This window comes from Drosophila ananassae, chromosome 3L (assembly GCF_017639315.1).
Source record: "Drosophila ananassae strain 14024-0371.13 chromosome 3L, ASM1763931v2, whole genome shotgun sequence".
NCBI lineage: Eukaryota > Metazoa > Arthropoda > Insecta > Diptera > Drosophilidae > Drosophila > Drosophila ananassae.
The window spans coordinates 2,906,611-2,924,810 of NC_057929.1; the positions used below are offsets into that span (position 1 = coordinate 2,906,611).

Below are 18,200 nucleotides of genomic sequence, written 5' to 3' on the forward strand. Positions count from 1 at the left end.
TAATCTGGCTAACCAGTTATATGAAGTCCTTGTAACCGGGCAGCACAAATAAATGCCATACGGCCCCCGCCAAGTGTCATGTATTTGACGAATAATTACCGTCAACATTGCGTGATTGGTTGAATCAGCCCGCGGAGGAGGGTTGTGGCTGGCTTAGAACTAGCTCCAACTGGGGGAAGGTGGTTTATTTGTGGGGGGTTGTGTGACAAGAACCTATAATTACCCAGCCAGGCAGGTGGTCGCCAGACTTGGGACACGGGCCATAACTCAGCGCAGGATTCAGAGACAACGCGGCCTTTGGCGCGAACGGAAGTCAGGATGCATTCACCTCCGGCTCAATCGCCCATCCTGGATGTCACCGAGACATTGTCGCTGCACTCCGACCTGGACGCGGACTTCGAATCGAATAAGAAGCCAACGTTCTCTTTTCCTGCTCCGCAGAGTCTCCGGCTGCCAGGAATCGGATTCCCTGGACTGGTCAACAACAAGGGATCCGTTGTATCCTCTGCCTCTACACTTCCTGCCTTTGAATATATTGCACCACCTGGACATGCCATCCAGGCTCTGGAATTTCCGCTCATGGAGCTCAATCGGGTGGGCATGATTGGAGGTGGAATGTTTCCGGGCTTCATGCACCGCAGAGTACGTGGCGAGAAGAGACCCATTCCAGATGCCCAGAAGGATGCCAAGTACTATGAGCGTCGCAAGAGGAACAATGAAGCGGCGAAGAAGTCGAGGGATGCCCGCAAGGTTCGCGAGGATCGGATTGCTTTCCGGGCTGCCATTCTCGAGCAGGAAAACTCAATACTAAGAGCTCAAGTGATAGCCCTGCGCGATGAACTGCAGACTGTCCGACAGCTCTTGGGAGCCACGACTGCCGGCGGAATGTTGACAATGGCCAGGCAAGTTTAGAAAGCTTATGTTCACCTGGAAACTTGTATATAATAGAAGTGTGGGGGTTTTTGGTTACTAAATATCTGTAAATAAAATATTTAAAATTAAAACTGTAATGAGTAATAGTTTTTGTAAATTTGTTAGTGGTTTTTTAGGTTTTTTAAGATTCTAAGTGAGAATAACGTGATTTTAATTGAACATCTAAAATATTTAATGGATAAAAAGTGTCCTTTTCAATGAAGGAAGCACGTAAAAAATAAATATTATTCCCCAAACATAATAACAGTTTTGATGTAGAATAATAGAATGATGTAGAGAATGGATCCACAAATCGATCAAGGTATTCCGCTTAGGAATCGGATGATTTTTGGCAAAGATATGGCCACCGCAGTGGGTCCTTCTGACCTCTTCCACATTTTGAAGGGGATCCCCTGGAAAAATTAAAAAAAATCTAAAAAATATTTTGTTTCCATGTCTTGATGCAGATTGATGGGGAATCGATCCACAAATCGATCAAGTTATTCCGCTCTAAGATCAGATGGTTATTGACAAAGATATGGTCATCGCAGTGGGTCCTATTGACCTCCACATGCATTTTTAACAATTTCGAAGGGGACCCCCCAGAAAAAATGAAGAATAATCTAAAAAATATTTTGTTTATAGGTTTTGATGCAGATTGATTCAGAATCGATCCACAAATCGATCAAGGTATTCCGCTCAAGAATCGGATGGTTTTTGGCAAAGATATGGCCATCGCAGTGGGTCCTATAGACCTCCACAAGCATTTCCCAACATTTCGAAGGGGACCCCCCAGAAAAAATGAAGAAAAATCTCAAAAATATTTTGTTTATAGATTTTGCTGCAGGTTTTCTGTTTCTAGGACTGATGCAGAATCGATCCACGAATCTATCAATGTAATTCGCTCAAGAATCGTGTGATAATTGGCAAAGATATAGTCATCGCTGGAGATAATAATACTTCCATTTCGATTGACTTTATTTTTATTTGAAAAAAAGATTTTAACAAACGTTGAATGGTAATCGTAAAACAATTAACAAACTAGTGGTCCAGTGGCTGCATTTGCACCTGTCCAGTGGAGTCTAGGATGAGCAGATGCTGATCGCTTCCAGCACCACGTGCGGCGGCAATGTCAGTCACCTTGGTGCGATTATCCGTCGGCATCCCGGTGGTCACTTCTCTATCCCGATGAAAATCGTAGCTGCGTAAAGTTCCGTTGGTCAGCGCAGAGAGTTGCCAGCCGTCACTGGAGAGGATTAGGGCCTGGACCAGGTGCTGCCGCAATCCATTGCCACTTAATAGAAGCTGCTGGTCGAAGACGCGTCTTTCATAAGATCGCCGTGGTCGTTCTAGTAGCTCCAGAGCCGTATCGGGTCTGACGTCGTAGGAACATCTATCCATTGGACTCATTTGTTGGTCAAAGGAGCGCCGTTCGTTAAGTATGATGTTCTGGATGGCACAAGATTTTCCTGTCTCGGGATCGGGTTCAGCTGTGGGCGGCGGCAGACCAGCCATGGGTCTCTGGTGATTCTTTTGCAAAGGCCTTTGACGCTGATTGCAGTTGAGTATCACCACTGACCCGTTGGACAGACCCACCGCCACAAAACTCTCGTTGGAGAGGACACATAGTGAGGTAGGGAACAGGAAACGGCTCTCATTGACGGCGATCCTAGAGAAGCGCTCCGTTTTGAGGCTCCTCGTACAGCACAGCACAAAGTTCCGGTTGGTGCACACGTAGATGAGTTCGCTGCCGGTGTCGATGCTGGTGAAGCGCAGTCCCTGTAATCCCTGGCCCTGCAAAGCGTTGGACAGGGTCTGGGTCTCGTTCAGTTCCCGCAGTAGATCGTCGCTGTAGATGTTGCCCTGGAACAGCGATTTGGTCTTTTCGTAGGCACTCTGATTGCTTTTCAGTAGCCGCCTTTGTATATAGTTTCTCAAATCACAAATCCCGCTCTGGAGAAGCTTTACCCGAGCCCATGGCGAACTGAACTCATTGGTATTATTGGACGCGGATCCCTCCACCAAAGTCCACATGGTAAGCAGCCCAGAGTCATTTAACGAGGCGTACTGAAAAGGGAGTTATAGAAAAGAAAATATTAAAAATTTAGAATTACCCACCTGGACCTCCTTGTAGGCAGCCTGTAGTCCCGCAGTTGTGGCTAGTCCTCCAGTTTTATGCTGAGATCGAAAGCTTCGCACATCCACCACAGCACCCAGATCCATCGTTGTCGCTTCTGACTGTTTCTGCTGCTCCAGCATAGGTACAACCGAATGTGTGGCCGCAAAATGGGTCAGGTGACCATCCAACTTGGAGCAATAGCTGTGTGTCTCGCGTAGATCCCACATAGCGATGCTCCCATCTCGAAGTCCAGCCACCACAATGTCCGGGGCTTCGGTGGAGAAAGTTACCCGACATACTTCCGCCCAAGTGGACAGCAGGCGTAAAGGCTGGCTGGGATTCCCTAGAGACCACACCATTAACAAGCTGGCAAAGTCCTCCTTGTAAACATTGCTCTCCTTAGGGCATTCATGTACGGTGACCACCAAATGGCCAGTTTCAGAGCTGCCGAAGATCCTTCGCACGGGCAGAGCATTCAGGAGTCCAGTTTGAAGTGGAACCTGGCGAGGAGTAATTGGTGAGTTTTTACTCTTACCATTCAAGACGCGGCTCATCAATCGAGTGGCCTTGTGTAGAAAGGCATTCAGACGCTCCACATCCGTGGTTTTAGCCAATCTTTGCTGTTGTTGCTGCTGGGTTCGAGCCTGTTCCTCGCGATGAAGTTTCTCCAGTCGCGAGAGACTCATATCGTAGGTATCAGATGGGTGATTCCTTAATGTCTCATCTTCTTCCCCATCGCCACTACAACTGAGGACCAGTTGACCTCCGTAATGTGGAGGGTGTTGCGTCCAACTACTTCTACTATGGACCTCTAGCGTTTGGCATTCACCATCCATAAGGGGGGACATCGTTTGGGTAGCCGTTTGACTTGCATTCAGTTTTCCGTAGTTTTGCATAAATCCCTCGTAGCTGAGTGGCTTCATCTCGAACAGGTGGTAGTTGAGTTGGTCGAAACGCAACTTGGCCATCAGCTCGTCACCCCGACGACTGTGTACCGGATGTGACACAAACCCGGAGTAACCACCATAGTAGACGTTGGCTTCACCACTCTGCGGTTTCTCCAGTCCTACACTAGTACTGATGCCGGAATCCAGTTGCTCAGAGTTGGCCATTGAACTGGTATCGAAACTATCGAATTGGTGGCTGCTCACTGGCTTGCGGCGCATATCGTAGTGTCCGGAGTCCAGCTTTCGCTCCCGCTCCTTGTCGCGTTGGATTACCGTGATGGGATTATGGGTGGGTTCCGATTCTTCTTCTTCAGGTTCTTCTTCTTCCACGTCATCTTCAGAGGAAGATTGCTCATCCTGATCCTCTTCCTTTTCCTCTTGGCCTTCGTGATCGCTTGGATCATCTTCTTCATCCTCTTCGGGAGTGCTGGCATCTGTCTCAAAATCTGATTCATAGGATTCAAAGTCATCCGAGTAATGATCGGATTCAGAGTCCGGTTTTTTGGCCTCCTCGAACTTGACCTCAAAGGCCACAGGTTGTTTCACAGGCTGAGATTTCAGGGATTCAACTTCGTTTCTTTGTTTGGCCGATTCCCTCTTGAGTACTACCACTTCATCTGGATCTAAGGTGCGGGTAAATGTGCGGTTTCTGGGGGGAGCAGGGGGGACATTATCTATTATAGGCGGTTGTTGTGATTCCTGCTCCTGTTTAGATTGAACTCTGCGCTTTTGCGGTGGCGAGGCAACCGTTACGCTGTGGTAAGTATCCAAAACTGCATTGGGTTTGGTTTTGGATGCTTTCTTTGCCACCGAGGGTTGCGGCTTGCTGACACGCGAAGCTCCTGGGGATGGAGTTGTCCTTTTAGCAACTACAAGTTCCCGCTCCCTCTCCTTGTTTTTCCCCGTGGTTGGTGACAGCGCAGGCTTTTTGCTTGAAGTCGCTGCAATAGTGGTTTGTTTTGCTATTTTGTCTCCTTCCGTGCTACCTGGTTGCCTGACCAGCGACTTTCTGGGCTTCGGTGTGGGTGCCTTTGGCTCACTTGTTGCCGGCGATCTAGTGGCTTTCCTGGGCAATTCATTTCTAGCCTGAAATTTAAATTGGATTTTTAAAAAAGTAACGAATTTTCAAGGATTTGACAGCACTGGCTCTTGGCCTTTCGAAACACTGTCCAAATCCAAACAAAGACGGTTGTTGTTTGGCGATCGGTTCGTTTATTAATTTTAATTGAGCGTTGACACATTTAATACATTGTTAACATGTTGGTGTGCGCTTTTATTTGCGGCAAAGCTTTTGTTTGTATTATCTCAAAGACCAGAAAAGCTGGAAAAATTTAATGCAAGGTGTAAGTGCAAAGATGTACATATACATATGTGCTCTCTGTTTTTCGGCAGTGTCAGGTGCAAAATAAGTTGCAAAAGTGAAATCGGTGGCGGCATACTAATCAATTCCATAGGTAATCGTTACGATTTGGTGAATAGCTTGTTTTTGAGTGCCTTGCATGGCTTACTTTCGGTTTGCTGGTAGTTTGAGTGCCATTTCTCGACATTTTTGTTGTAAGTACAGACTGAAAAGGACTCGAATAGCTAGATTAATAAACTTAATGCGAATTTCCACGTAAAGTTAATCAATCCTGATGAGTTGTGACAATTTTTTCCTGTTTCCTCGGCAACGGTCATTCTTCTACATAGCAACAACAAACAGCAACAGCTGATTGTGTTTTGTGTTTTCCAACACCAAAACTATCGAATACAAAAAATTATCGATAAATATATTAAGGCATAACCGCTTTTCAAATTAAAGCCCTGTGATAAGGTGATACAGCTCTTTTCCAAACTATTTTTATTCTTAACTTAAATTTAGCATAATATCACAATAAATAAGATTAGATTTGAGATTGGACTAGGCAAACTGTCGCCACATTGTGCACAGAAGGCAGAACAGTAGAAGCAGCGAGCAGCTTATACTAGAATAATGGGCTCCACTTTCCTCAAAGTTCTTGTAGTACTGAGTATTGGTATAGCGATCATAGATGTGCTCCATTACCCGCTTGGCGTTATCCCGGTGCAGCTCCTGGAGGCCCAGCAGTCCATCCGTGGTGTCTCGGAAAAGGACATTGTTTCTTTTGTCGAAGATGCCAAACAGGGTGAACGGGCGAGTTTCGCTTTTGTATTTTCTGCCAAAAAGTTGATCCATGTCCCGGAGGGAATTGTAGATCTCATTGTGCCGGGTCAGAGAGCTATTATGGGTCATAAGATGGCCTCGGGTGGTCCAGTGCAGGTAACAGAACTCAAAATTCGACCTCCTTTCGATGCCTCCGTAGGGACACAGAAGCCGGAAGTCCTTGTGCTTGCCGCGTGCCACCCAATCAGAGGTAAGGTTGCCGCTCATGTATTTTTTGTACACATCCGAGCTGATGAAGGCCACTTCTGCTCCTTCCGCCAGACAGCGTAAAGCTCCTTCATCACCCTGGTAGTGCAAAGGACACTGCCTACCCTTTTTCGGATCCCAAAGGCAGGAGTTTCGGTGGAAGTACGAGTGGAGAGAGTGCACTTTTCCTGTCGCATTCACAATGGTCTCCTGAACTGATAAATGAGCAGCTCCCTCGAAGGAGGGCAAACAGGCTCTGGCACCATTGAGATCCTTGAAGCTTTGGAATTTGGCATCCTTGTGGACCAATGCAATGGTCACATATCGATCGTGCATATCCGTGGAGAATTCGTAGAGCAGTGGCACTAGATTATAATCCCTCTGTGCCTTCACGCGCATCTCTTGATCCACAAGCATCACATCAGTGCTCTTCAGTTTTGTATCGTCCAGGCACTGTTCCACATCCATGGTTCGCACACACTGAATATTGGGTTGAACGCCATACACCTGAGAGGCCTCCTGCAGCCACGAGCATTTAATGTGCTGGATGATGGAGGTGGTGCAGAAGACAATGGAGCGCGGGGGATTGCATTCGGGGAAGCTGTAGGCTGACTGAAAGGCGGTAGCCTGATCCAAGTAGTCATCGATGGCAATCACATTGTCCAAGGGTACGGTGAACACATGATATGTCTCCAACAGGCTGAGAAGTGCATGCTGCCAGCTGTCCTGCTCATCGTGACTCAGTCCGGTGACCAGTCGCTGGATCTGAGCGGCATGGGTGCGACGGGCAGCCACCACGGGCCATGGCTTGGCCACCCAGACACAGGGCTGGGTTACATTGATGGGTTGCAAGTGGCCATCTGGGCAGAGGTAGCTGTAGTCCGAGGGATTCGCCTGAGCCGATATGCCGGAGAACTGTTGAAGATCATAACCTTATTATTTATGGATCATAACATAAAAATAACTGAACCTACCCCAAAGTGACTGCGCACGTCGTCGAGTCGAGCCCAGGCCACGTTTCCTCCGCCACTGGTCAGACAATAGAGAGCACCACGTCGCCCCCAGTGCTTGTCGTTCTGATCACAGTTAAGGGGATCATAGCAAATTTGGCACAGTGAGGGGTAGCGCGCTTTAAGGATGCGATCCTGCTTGGGATCGGGAACCCAAGGACCTGCTTTGCAGCTAGGACCAAAGTATCTGGCTGAGGAAGCAATCCTGTCCTCTGTCACAGTGAGTTCTGGATTGCAGGTTTTCGTGACCAAAGTGGACTCAAAGTACTACAGGAAATTGAATCAATTAAGTAAGGGAATTCTCTTATAATGAAAAATAATAAACTTACATTGGCTAGAACCTCGGTCCAGTGGTTGCCCAGTCCATAGCCTGGATGGCACAATTGTGCTCCTCTCAGATCGTGCACGGAATGGATATCAGCATTATTGTCTACCACGGCCACTATTTCATACTCGAAATTGGACTCGTGCGAACGAAGCTCACTGGCCACCAGGATCTCCACGCTGGCCCATCTGGCCGCCACCAGGTCCTCCGAGGTTAGCACTCCGAAGTGGGCAGTACCCTTGTGGATGCGACGCACGCAATCCAGCCGGTCCACGCCGATGACGCATTCGATGTTGCTCTTGGCCTCCAGCAGGGGACAGAACTTTGGGGTTTTCCGATAACTGCCACGCGATTCCACCACACAAACCCGTACTGTAGAAGGAGGAGCAAATCAAATTAATTAATTTTTTATAAAATAATCTTCTAAAACCAGTTTTAAGTTGCGACATTCATAATGATTATTTGTGAAGTTTTTGTTTTTTCTTTGGGGCACTTTACGCGTTTGCAATTTTCGGAAAAGATTTTTATCTCTGGGAATATTTCTAAAATTAAAAATTCCCCTCAGGTGCGTCCGTTTGGGGGAAACCTGTACGTCCGTGGAGTGCATTCGCAGAATTGTCAGACAACTGTGAAGTGGAGCCAAGGCCGTTATTTTTGTTTTTGGTTTTTTGGGCAGTGGAGCACAATCTTCAAGGCCGGGACAGGTTTTCGAGCGGCTTTTTCAGGTGTGATACTATCTCCCTAGCGGGTTTTTGATTACACCTGATTGAGATGCCCAAGGTCGACTTCTCTCCTGCAGTGCATTTTGGTATTAAAATGAATAATGGCTATAAATTCAATCAATTTTATTGTTTTATCATAAAAATTGAATGGCATTAATCAAATAAAAATTGAAAAAAATATTGGTAGAGTATTTTAGTTATAGATTTTGTAGCAGAAAACCATAAGATATTCTTTCAAAAACTAACAAGCGCCAATGGGATGTATTTTTAACTTGTCTTGAGCTATACAATATACTGTTATATCACTAATTTGTATCTTATATCACTAATTAGGGATTAATTACCCTGATTTACTAGAAGTCTTCAACAGCTTATGGTAATTAATAGATAAGCTCAGCTCCACTTTCATATGCCCACTTGAAACTGAATTTATAATTGTTTTTAAATTATAATTAATACAAATTTGTCGTTTGTTGTTTTTCTTAATTTCCAGATAACATCGATCCGCCCCTTTGAAGATAATCCACTTACATTTGCCATCATCCGGCGGCTCCAGAGCCACACACTGAGTTATTGATAGGATCGAGGCGAACAGCCCCACCAAAATTAATGTAAGCCAGTGCATTCTCTGATTGCGTCAACCCGCTGCTTAATTGTCACTTGAGCTCGGCTCGAAATCCGTATGTCCGGATCGGAATAGGTTTTATTAAGAGTTTTGAGCTTGAACCTCTCGCGGCGGAAGATCGACGGCGACTAAAGCCAAGTCTCTCCGATACCAGCGAGTAAAACTCGATCCGATCCAGCGGCTGAACGAGATGGCAAGTAATCAGCGGAATAATAATCAACTACGCACAGTTGATGACTCAGGCGGGGATTTTGGATACCAATTCTCCAGATTGATTAGCACCTGTCTTAGAGGAAGGGGGCGCGCCCCTACTCTCTGGGAAACACACACCTGGAAAAGAATAACTTCTAGAATCTTTGCCGGCCTCTCCTCCTAATCTGCAGTTTATCAATCCAGCTATATATACTAACTATATGATTGACTGATTCCTTATCGGCAAACTCGGCAAACCGAACTTATCAGTTTCCATACAAACTGCAGCCGCTTGGGCAATGTCTTCAGTCGCTTCGTATAGCTCTCGGCGTTCAAATACTATATACTTTTGATCTCAGACACTCCTGGTGGGTGGATCGCGTGAATTTCACTGTTCGACAGATAATAATTAAGAATAGATTTCAATATATTTATTCGAGATTGAGAGTGCAATTTTATTGTATTTAAATGTCTCAACAGTCTAGACAAGTTAATCCGAACAAATCAAACACTTTTGCGGCTTCCTTGACTCTGAATAAGTATTCAGAGCCATTGTTCTTTTTTAGTTTCGGAACACAGCTTTATTTCTCAGCAACACCCACCTTGGCTATGTTTTTTTCGGGGATTTCTAAAATATTAATTAGTATATGATTAATGATCGGTATTGGAAAGTTTTTGCCAAAAGTAATTGCCGGTATTAAAGGTTGTCAATATTTTGTGTGTCAAGTGTGTGTTTGGCCGGTTACTGCAAACCGGTTTACAACTTCATAATATAGAGGTTTTATAGTTTATTTATACGATCGCCAATGTTATCAACTTACAACACACGCAATAATATTATGAGGGCATCTTCAATACGGCCCGAAGGCATATTTATTATGGCAGGCCCTAAAAGCCCTTATCGAAAATTAAGCAGACTTAATTTGGACAAATATTATCGCAGCTTTGGATCCGTCAGATAACTTTTGGCTTTGTGGTTCTGTGTGGCACTTATGCTTTCCTTATCTTGCCTTGAACTTTTATGCTTCCGATTACAGATTTCTATATAGTCTGGTTCGCCTTATCGGTTGTCGGGAGAGACACTTGGTTAGATTAGATATCTTTCAGCAGTTTCTGATTTACATCCACATCGCCGGCTATTTACAGACTCATTCCACCGGGCAACCACGACGACGAACGACAAAGTGCAAAAATTATGATCTTGTCTGGATAGTAGGAGCACCCACACGACACCTCAGGAGTAGTTCATGGCGATATCTAAACTGTGATACATTGTGTCATTTTCGAGCACAAGGATTAAACTGAAATAATTTACAGACTGGACCATGGTGCGACTCAATCGACGCCTGCTGCCTATCAAGGCTCACTTTTTCTTCTTTATGGCTGGTAAGTAATGGACTATAAGCTCTATTATCTAATTGAATTATAATTTCCACACTTGATAATGGATTTGGTCATAACGTGTCATAATCAATATGACACTTATCATGGGCATTATCAAACCTAATTTTGACACAAAATCTGATGAAATGTTCTGAGATTTCTGAGAAAACTTTAATTTAGACTTTCTTTAAATTATCTTTTTAATAATCTTTCAGCCATGGGTCCAATTCTACCCCAATTGGCGGTAATTGGCAAACAAATTGGTGTGCCTCCGGATGTAATGGGCTATATTATGGCCGTCCTGCCCATCCTTTATGTCCTAGCCAAGCCCCTTGTGGGTTTTCTGGCTGATTACTTTACGGTGAGAATTCAGTTACAATTTATTATAAATAGATTAATATTTGAACTCTTTTAGAGCCTTCGAAAATTCATATTTATCACACTTATCCTCATAATGACTCTGGCCTTTGCTGGCTTCTACTTCCTGCCCGGGAATGAGCATTCGATCCAGCTAGGGGACAGTAAGGACACGTGGAATGTTACATTGAAGGAGAGCCCCAAGGACTGCAGTCCCACGATAGAGTCCTCCTCATCCTTTTGCCAAGTAGCTTATTCGGCGGATTGCAATCTGGGAGAAACGTTAAGTTTCTCTGCCCTAATAGTTGCCCACGAGGACAGTCTCAATCTCAGCCAGAATCTCTTGCACGGCAATGAGAGCTACCACTTATGCCTCACCGAACCGCTAACCTGGGATTGGAGTAACTCCATCTCCGCATCTTGCCAGCTCCAGCATGTGAGTTCCTGCATCTATGGGGACAGCAAGTTCTGGCTTTTCGTGTGCTTACTTTTCATCGGAACTATTGGCTTCAATGTAACCAATTCCATATCCGATGCCTGCTGCTTTGACCTCCTGGGAGAGAAACAGGACAAGTACGGAGCTCAGCGGGTGTGGGGAACCATTGGATTTGGGGCCACTGCTATGCTGGGGGGCATCGTGGTCAATTGGTGGACCTCGGATGCGGTCAAGAACTTGACTCCAGCCTTGGTCATCATGTGCGTGTTCAGTCTGCTTGATCTGTTCAGTGTGTCCAAGCTGAAGCTGCCCAAACTGGGCGGCTCCGAGTCCATTTGGAAGGACGTGTGGCAATTGGTACGGCAGCCACCAATTGTGGTGTTCCTGTTCTTCGCGACGATGGCGGGAATCATCGATTCGTTCATCATCTACTTTATGTTCTGGCACCTGGAGCAGGTGGCCGAAGCCACTGGCTACATGCACCAAATCAAGCTGATCGAGGGACTGGTGGTGGCCGCCGAGTGTCTGGCCGGTGAAGTGCCATTCTTCTTCTACAGCGGCAAGATCATCAAGAAACTGGGATATGTCCATTGCATGAGCATGTGCTTCTTTTTCTATGCGGTGAGACTGTCGTTGATAGCTTGGATTCCCAATCCCTGGTACCTGGTGGGCGTGGAGCTCTTCTTCCAGGGCATCACCTATGCCCTTTGCTACACTTGCATTGTGGCCTACGCCTCGGCAGTGGCTCCTCCTGGCACTTCGGCTACTGTTCAAGGACTGATGGCTGGGATGGACGATGGTCTGGGATTCTCCATTGGATCCTTGGTCGGCGGATACATGTTCAATAGAATTGGTGGACGCGAGAGCTTCAAGTACTTTGCCATCGCCGCGATATGCACCTGTGTGGCTCACATCGTGGTGCGTCCTACCTCCAGGAAGCGTCAGTTCCTGCCGAATCAGGGATACCAGCAGCCTGCTGAGCAGGACATTAAGCTTCCGCCGCCTCAGGAATTGCAGGACATCCAATTGGAAAATAAGACTGTAGATTAAGTATACTCTCACTGTCGTAGTTGTTGCATATTTGTACGCTATTTTATAATAAAAAAAATTAAAAAACGAGTTGTCCAAAAGTTGAACGACACGGTTTTCACGGTGGGTTTGTTGATTATTCCATTGTTGGAGCACACACGATCTCAAGTGCTCCAGCCTCTCCAGCTGTCAATATGGTTATATAATACCCGTCCACAAAAGAATCCATTGAAAGTGAAACGGGGGCCAGGCAGATGGTACGGCTAAATTTAAATGGCGAGCCATTCCCACTCCATATATTAACGAAACTGGCCCGATCGGCTCAAGAATCGAAAGTCTGTTATGAATTCAACACTCGTCGTCCAAGTAATGGTGTCAGATTATTTGAATAAAATTTTTTTCATTGTTAATTGTTTTAATTTCAATAAAATATAATAAGCTTTGTTTCTCCTTTTATGTTATAAAAGACAAAGAGTAAACTCAGATGCTTGACCAACTTAAAGATGGATTTCTCCGAAATCATTACACAGTTTTAGATCTCCGAATTTGCAGAACTTTGTAGTCTAGTCTCTATAATTTATGCTCAAGTGTAGGCCACACTTCAGAGCTGTCCAAGTGAGTGCTTGTAAAGAATTAGATTGGCCCGGTCCAAATATTGGATGGCTATAAAAGCCACAATTCCCAATTAGAGCATCGTTTAGTTTCCAAAGATGTGGCCGGTTGGGCTGTTGCTTCTACTCCTGCCCTTGACCAGTGGCCGCCAGGTGGGAAAATGCAGTCTAATGAGGCAGCTTTATCGATACGGAGTTCCCTACAATGAGCTGCCCGACTGGATGTGCCTAGTGGAGGGCGAAAGTTCCTTCAATTCGAAGGCCATCAATCCCTCAAACGTCGACGGTTCTGTGGATTGGGGACTATTCCAGATAAACGATCGTTATTGGTGTAAGCCGGCAGATGGACGGCCCTCTACGGATCTCTGCCGCCTGCCCTGCAGACTGCTCATAAGCGACGATATCCGGTACTCAATAGCCTGTGCGAAATACATTAGAAAACAGCAAGGATTCTCAGCATGGGTGGCCTGGAACAACCGCTGCCAGGGCGTCAAGCCAAGAGTCAATCACTGCTTCAAGAGGAGATACAGAAATTCTGGCTAAACTCATTTCTGTAGTGATAGGAAGTCAAAAAAAATAAAGAAAAATTATGAATATCATAAGAAACTTACATATTGTATTCAAAAGATCGCGCCACATCTATTGATGGGTCGTCGAGTGGTTCCGTTTTGGAACTGATTCACCGATAGGTAGTTTGATATCGTTTATCGATAGGTCGGGAGTGGCACAGCTGTCTCGCTTTGTTTACAAAGACAATTTGTTTTACTCAAAGTTTATTGCTTGTTAAAAAGCCAAAGTCAAGGTAAAAAGATAAATAAAATGGCCTCAGCTTCCAGTTCAAGTGCCCGTCACCTCTTTGATGACTCGAAGAAGCGCCTATGTGCTCGAGTGGGTGTAAATGTAAACAATTTGGGTGCGTATGCCAAACATGGAAAATTGATTATTTTTCTAAGACTTCTGAGGACATATTTTAGGTTCTGTAGCCAGACAGGTTGTAAGGGGCTCCAAAACCAATGAAGTAAGTTATATGAACTGTGTTCTGCATAATTCCCACTTATAAAAATAATTTATCCGCAGATAATGCACCAAACTCTGAAAAACTTCACCCAAGTGGATGTGGTATCGGATTATAGTCATCAGAACTTGCAAAAGATGAATTTAATCCTTCAGCACGTGAATTACCAATACGAAGTGATGCACGATAGTGTCAATCACTTGGACTACCTCAAGGAGCAGGTCACAGCCATGGAAAGATGATTGGAAGAGCAAAAGCCCAGACAATAGCATCACCTCCGTTCTCTTCCTCCGTTTTAGTTACTCCAAAGCCATCTATATATATCTATAAATCCTAAAGATAGCCTCGGACAAGGTCAAGAATAGACCAAATAGTGCGAGGGTCAGCTTAAGGCCACTAGAAGAGTTGTGCCTCCCGATAAGATAAGCCCTTTTGGAGATTTCTGCATAAAAAGGCGGCCTCAGTAGATCCCTCCTCAGTCAATCACTACATTCAACATGCTGAGCTTGGAATTCGGACTGGGTGTCATCCTATTTGTGGTGTGCACGACTGGAGGTCAGAACATAACGGACGGAGGAAAGGATGGTCGCATTGTCGGCGGCTGGGAAACGCACATTAGCTACTTTCCGCACCAAGTTTCGCTTCAGTTGGGCACCCGCCATGCCTGCGGCGGTACTATCCTGTCACCCACCATTATCCTGACGGCTGCCCACTGTGTGCTTGAATATACAAAACCGCAGTATTATTTTATCAGAGCCGGTACCAGTGAGTGGGCCAGCGGTGGAAGTTATCTAAGAGTTCGCCGCATCATTCCGCATCCCAAATTCCACGAGCCCACCCGAATGAACAACGACATTGCTATGATCCAATTGCAACAACCTCTCGTCTATAGTCGGGATATTCAGCCCATATCGTTGGTCACCAAAGAAGATAAAATACAGCCAGCTGCACAACTCTTTGTCAGTGGCTGGGGATCTCTGGGAGTTTCGCAGATGCAGCCGGAGAAGCGTTTGCGTTACACAGTTGTGCAGCGCAGGGATCAGGATCAGTGCGCTCGGAACTACTTTGGAGCTGGAACCGTGACAAGCACAATGTTCTGTGCGGGAACTCAGAATGGTGGCAGAGACAGTTGTCAAGGAGATTCCGGGGGCCCACTAGTAACATCAATCGACGGCCGCATGAAAATCTTCGGTATCGTATCCTGGGGATTCGGCTGCGCCAACGCCATGTTTCCTGGAGTTTATACAAAAGTCTCCGAATATGGTGACTGGATAGCTGAGACTATGGATAAACTAGCTTAATTTTCAAATTAATAGTCCAAAGCTTTAGTTATACTTAAGTTAATACCTAGTTCCTGTGCAAGTAATAAGTCTTATGTTTAAGCTTTTTTCTCCTCTGTAAATGAACTTTCCAATAATCAATTTGCTAATTCTCAAGACCAGATGACTAACAGTATAACATAAAATGCTAATTATTGAAAAACAGTTTGTTAATTCGGATTTAATGCCAAATTACCTTGTTTATGAATGCAAAAATGTAAAAACAAGTTTGGGGATCGTCGCTGGCACAGCCGAAGCTAGTCGCTTATAAAATGCGCATCTCGGCAACCCAAAGACCAGTTTTTGGCTCTCACGAACTGCGAATACGACAAGCTGTTGGCCAAGTCTCTGTCAGTTACCACTCGCAGCTAGACTCGAAAGGCAATATAACTTAACCATGAAGCAGTTGATAGTTTTGGTAAGCTGTCTGTTGCCTCATTGCTGTAGTGGAGATTACTCAACTACGTATATATCTTCCTGATCGCGCTTCAAGGTCGTGTGCTTGGTGGCTGCTACCAGGGCGGATGTCTCCCATCTGGTCACCCCTGAGCCTAAAGTTCCAGCCAGTCCTTATGTGTTCAGCTACCAGGCAGGTCGGGCTCCTGGCCATGTGGATCGCCAGCACACCGAAGTGTCTGATGGATCGGGTGTGATCCGTGGTGCCTTCTCCTATGTGGATCCCAAGAACCAGGTTCGCACCGTTCAGTATGTGGCCGATGAGCACGGCTTCCACCCTCAGCTCAGCCACAAACTGGAGGACAGTGCCGCCGTCCAAGCAGCCAAGAAGAGGCATTTTGAAACCTACAATCGCATTGCCCAAGAGCACGCGAATCACACACCTGGCCAGGTGGTATGTATTGCTTATTTTGGCATTTAAGGTATAGCATGTATTGCATTGTTTTCCGTCCATCTATAGGCGCTTGCTAATGCTCCACACACCAGTGCTGCAGTGGCTCATGCTACCCAGAAGCACCTGAATGCTTTCGAGCGGATCGCTGCGGAGCACGCGGCCATTGGACGCCAGCAGGAGGCTCAGCGTCTGGCCCTGGCTGCCCAGTCGGAGCACAGCGACATAGACGATGGACAGTATCACCCAGAAGTGTAACACAAAACGTTCAAATGGAAATAAATCGAAATTGCTAGAAACATCTATTGGTTTTCAGTTGGCATTGGTGGCTGAGGATATATGGCTGAAATCGCTTTTTTCTAGCCCACTTATTAATAATATTAAGTGCCTAATTTGTCATCACGTTAAGCTCTAAATCAGATTGTGTTTCAAATCTATAATTAGCATAGGTTATTGTTTTTGATTGCATGTTTGCATATTTGATGGTTTTTTTTAATCAATTGAATAATTTATATTCTGTTGAGCTATAAGTATGAGATTTTTTCATAAAATAACTCATTTTTAGAATGTTAGTAATGCTTTACAGTTCGTTAGTTTGTCTCATTTATGGGATTATCCTTGTGAGTTTGATTTTAAAAGTTATACAATTACATTTATTAAAAACTGTTATTAGGTTAATTCGTTTTATGAGGATCCCTGTGAGAATCATAAAGGATTCACGGAAAAAGATGCCAACGAAGTTATGGAAAATTGGCCAGCAAACTTACTGGTGTCTAGAGTTAATCGAACCCACAAATGCCGCGTGGCCTGCATCCTTTCTTATTACATGCTGTTGGGTTACGAAGGACAAATTACCCTGGATAAATACCTGGATGCGGGTATAATCGACGAGTATGAAATAGCATCAACTCTACTCAGATGTAAATATGAGTATAAGGATGAGAAAGATATTTGCGAGTTTGGTTTTGGAATATTCCACTGCTTTAGAATGGAATTGTTATTAAAATCAGAATCCAGTCTGAAGAAATAATAATGTCTTGTTTAATTATATGTTTAGATGACTTTTAAACAAATAATGGATATTAAATATTAATATTTAAAGACACAACGATGACGAAAGCCACCAAGCGGGAAGAAAGGTGACGAGAGGCACAAGGAGGCTACTATATAGAGTACAGAGTATAATATAATTAAGCTCTGGCTCTCCGGTTTACTTTCAATATATTTTGATAAGCAATCTGAGCTCTTGCTTCACAAAAACCCGCTTTGCTCCGTTGTCTTGGATTCAGTTTTGTTCGAGCGACCGATTCTGCAACACGTTCTCTTCCGCTTTGTGATGGCTCCACTTCCGCTGTGCCTTCTGGTCTTGGCGGTGGCGATTTGTGGCGGTCACGCCTACGAGGCACCTGAGGCACGGGTGCGCGTGTTCTATCCCAAGGGATTCGAGGTCTCCATACCGGATGAGCCTGGCATTTCGCTGTTTGCCTTCCACGGCAAGGTGAACGAGGAGTTTGACGGTCTGGAGGCTGGTCGATGGGCCCGCGACATCCCCAAAGCCAAGCATGGGCGCTGGATATTCCGGGATCGGGAAACGAAGCTAAACTTGGGTGATACTTTGTACTTCTGGACGTATGTGGTGTACAATGGACTTGGTTATCGGCAGGACGATGGTGCTCATGTGGTAAATGGCTATGATCAGAATACATAGGCCTCTGCCAAAAATATTATTTATAATCAGAATGAAAAAAATAAATTAATAAGTAAACAAAAATTAATCTTTGTTTACATTTTTAAATACACGCGTAGGAAGCTTCTTTATCAACATAATGTGTCATTCCCTCCATAATCATTTTAATCAATTATACACAATCTAATTAAGACTTTCTTGTATTAATTAGGTATTATTATGAACTCAAGACCTCAATTTTTCATAAACTGGTAAACAATAATAAAAAAGAGAGACAAAAAATATGTCGGAGAAGT

At 45.0% G+C, this 18,200-nt stretch overlaps 9 protein-coding genes across 11 annotated transcripts; 7 read left to right on the plus strand and 2 right to left on the minus strand.

Moving 5' to 3' along the window:
• The first annotated feature begins 256 nt into the window (after positions 1-256).
• LOC6495507 lies at positions 257-1,004 on the plus strand. The gene has a single exon (XM_001958962.2). It carries the CDS (start codon positions 319-321, stop codon positions 910-912), a length of 594 nt encoding a protein of 197 aa, XP_001958998.1. The 5' UTR covers positions 257-318; the 3' UTR covers positions 913-1,004.
• An 871-nt stretch (positions 1,005-1,875) lies between these two features.
• LOC6495125 (cytoplasmic dynein 2 intermediate chain 1) lies at positions 1,876-5,598 on the minus strand. Its single transcript, XM_001958963.3, has 3 exons — positions 5,487-5,598; positions 3,031-5,064; positions 1,876-2,979 (listed from the first exon to the last, which is right to left on the minus strand). Exons 1-3 carry the CDS (start codon positions 5,523-5,525, stop codon positions 1,954-1,956), a joined length of 3,099 nt encoding a protein of 1,032 aa, XP_001958999.1. The 5' UTR covers positions 5,526-5,598; the 3' UTR covers positions 1,876-1,953.
• LOC6495508 (major facilitator superfamily domain-containing protein 6) lies at positions 5,125-12,515 on the plus strand. 3 transcript variants are annotated; one of them, XM_014907856.3, is made up of 4 exons: positions 5,125-5,321; positions 10,367-10,606; positions 10,819-10,964; positions 11,019-12,515. In XM_014907856.3, exons 2-4 carry the CDS (start codon positions 10,546-10,548, stop codon positions 12,444-12,446), a joined length of 1,635 nt encoding a protein of 544 aa, XP_014763342.1. In that variant the 5' UTR covers positions 5,125-5,321; positions 10,367-10,545; the 3' UTR covers positions 12,447-12,515. The 3 variants fall into 3 exon arrangements, with proteins under 3 accessions (XP_014763342.1, XP_014763343.1, XP_001959001.1); XM_014907857.3 differs by lacking the exon at positions 5,125-5,321 and adding an exon at positions 8,897-9,014; XM_001958965.4 differs by lacking the exon at positions 5,125-5,321 and adding an exon at positions 9,495-9,588.
• Positions 5,788-9,177, minus strand: LOC6495124 (transferrin). The gene is made up of 4 exons (XM_001958964.4): positions 8,935-9,177; positions 7,686-8,053; positions 7,321-7,623; positions 5,788-7,261 (listed from the first exon to the last, which is right to left on the minus strand). Exons 1-4 carry the CDS (start codon positions 9,026-9,028, stop codon positions 5,879-5,881), a joined length of 2,148 nt encoding a protein of 715 aa, XP_001959000.1. The 5' UTR covers positions 9,029-9,177; the 3' UTR covers positions 5,788-5,878.
• Positions 12,516-12,640: 125 nt separating the features above from the next.
• Positions 12,641-13,638, plus strand: LOC6495509 (lysozyme P). Its single transcript, XM_001958966.3, has 2 exons — positions 12,641-13,040; positions 13,115-13,638. The coding sequence occupies exon 2, from the start codon at positions 13,136-13,138 to the stop codon at positions 13,577-13,579; it is 444 nt and encodes a 147-aa protein (XP_001959002.1). The 5' UTR covers positions 12,641-13,040; positions 13,115-13,135; the 3' UTR covers positions 13,580-13,638.
• An 81-nt stretch (positions 13,639-13,719) lies between these two features.
• LOC6495510 lies at positions 13,720-15,492 on the plus strand. Its single transcript, XM_001958967.4, has 3 exons — positions 13,720-13,949; positions 14,011-14,054; positions 14,114-15,492. The coding sequence occupies exons 1-3, from the start codon at positions 13,856-13,858 to the stop codon at positions 14,291-14,293; spliced, it is 318 nt and encodes a 105-aa protein (XP_001959003.1). The 5' UTR covers positions 13,720-13,855; the 3' UTR covers positions 14,294-15,492.
• LOC6495511 (trypsin 3A1) lies at positions 14,549-15,533 on the plus strand. Its single transcript, XM_001958968.4, has one exon. The coding sequence runs from the start codon at positions 14,549-14,551 to the stop codon at positions 15,350-15,352; it is 804 nt and encodes a 267-aa protein (XP_001959004.1). The 3' UTR covers positions 15,353-15,533.
• A 99-nt stretch (positions 15,534-15,632) lies between these two features.
• On the plus strand, positions 15,633-16,516 carry LOC6495512 (cuticle protein 8). The gene is made up of 3 exons (XM_001958969.4): positions 15,633-15,788; positions 15,864-16,220; positions 16,287-16,516. Exons 1-3 carry the CDS (start codon positions 15,768-15,770, stop codon positions 16,473-16,475), a joined length of 567 nt encoding a protein of 188 aa, XP_001959005.1. The 5' UTR covers positions 15,633-15,767; the 3' UTR covers positions 16,476-16,516.
• Positions 16,517-17,445: 929 nt separating this feature from the next.
• On the plus strand, positions 17,446-18,016 carry LOC6495513 (gram-negative bacteria-binding protein 3). The gene has a single exon (XM_001958971.4). The coding sequence runs from the start codon at positions 17,554-17,556 to the stop codon at positions 17,923-17,925; it is 372 nt and encodes a 123-aa protein (XP_001959007.1). The 5' UTR covers positions 17,446-17,553; the 3' UTR covers positions 17,926-18,016.
• Positions 18,017-18,200: the final 184 nt, after the last annotated feature.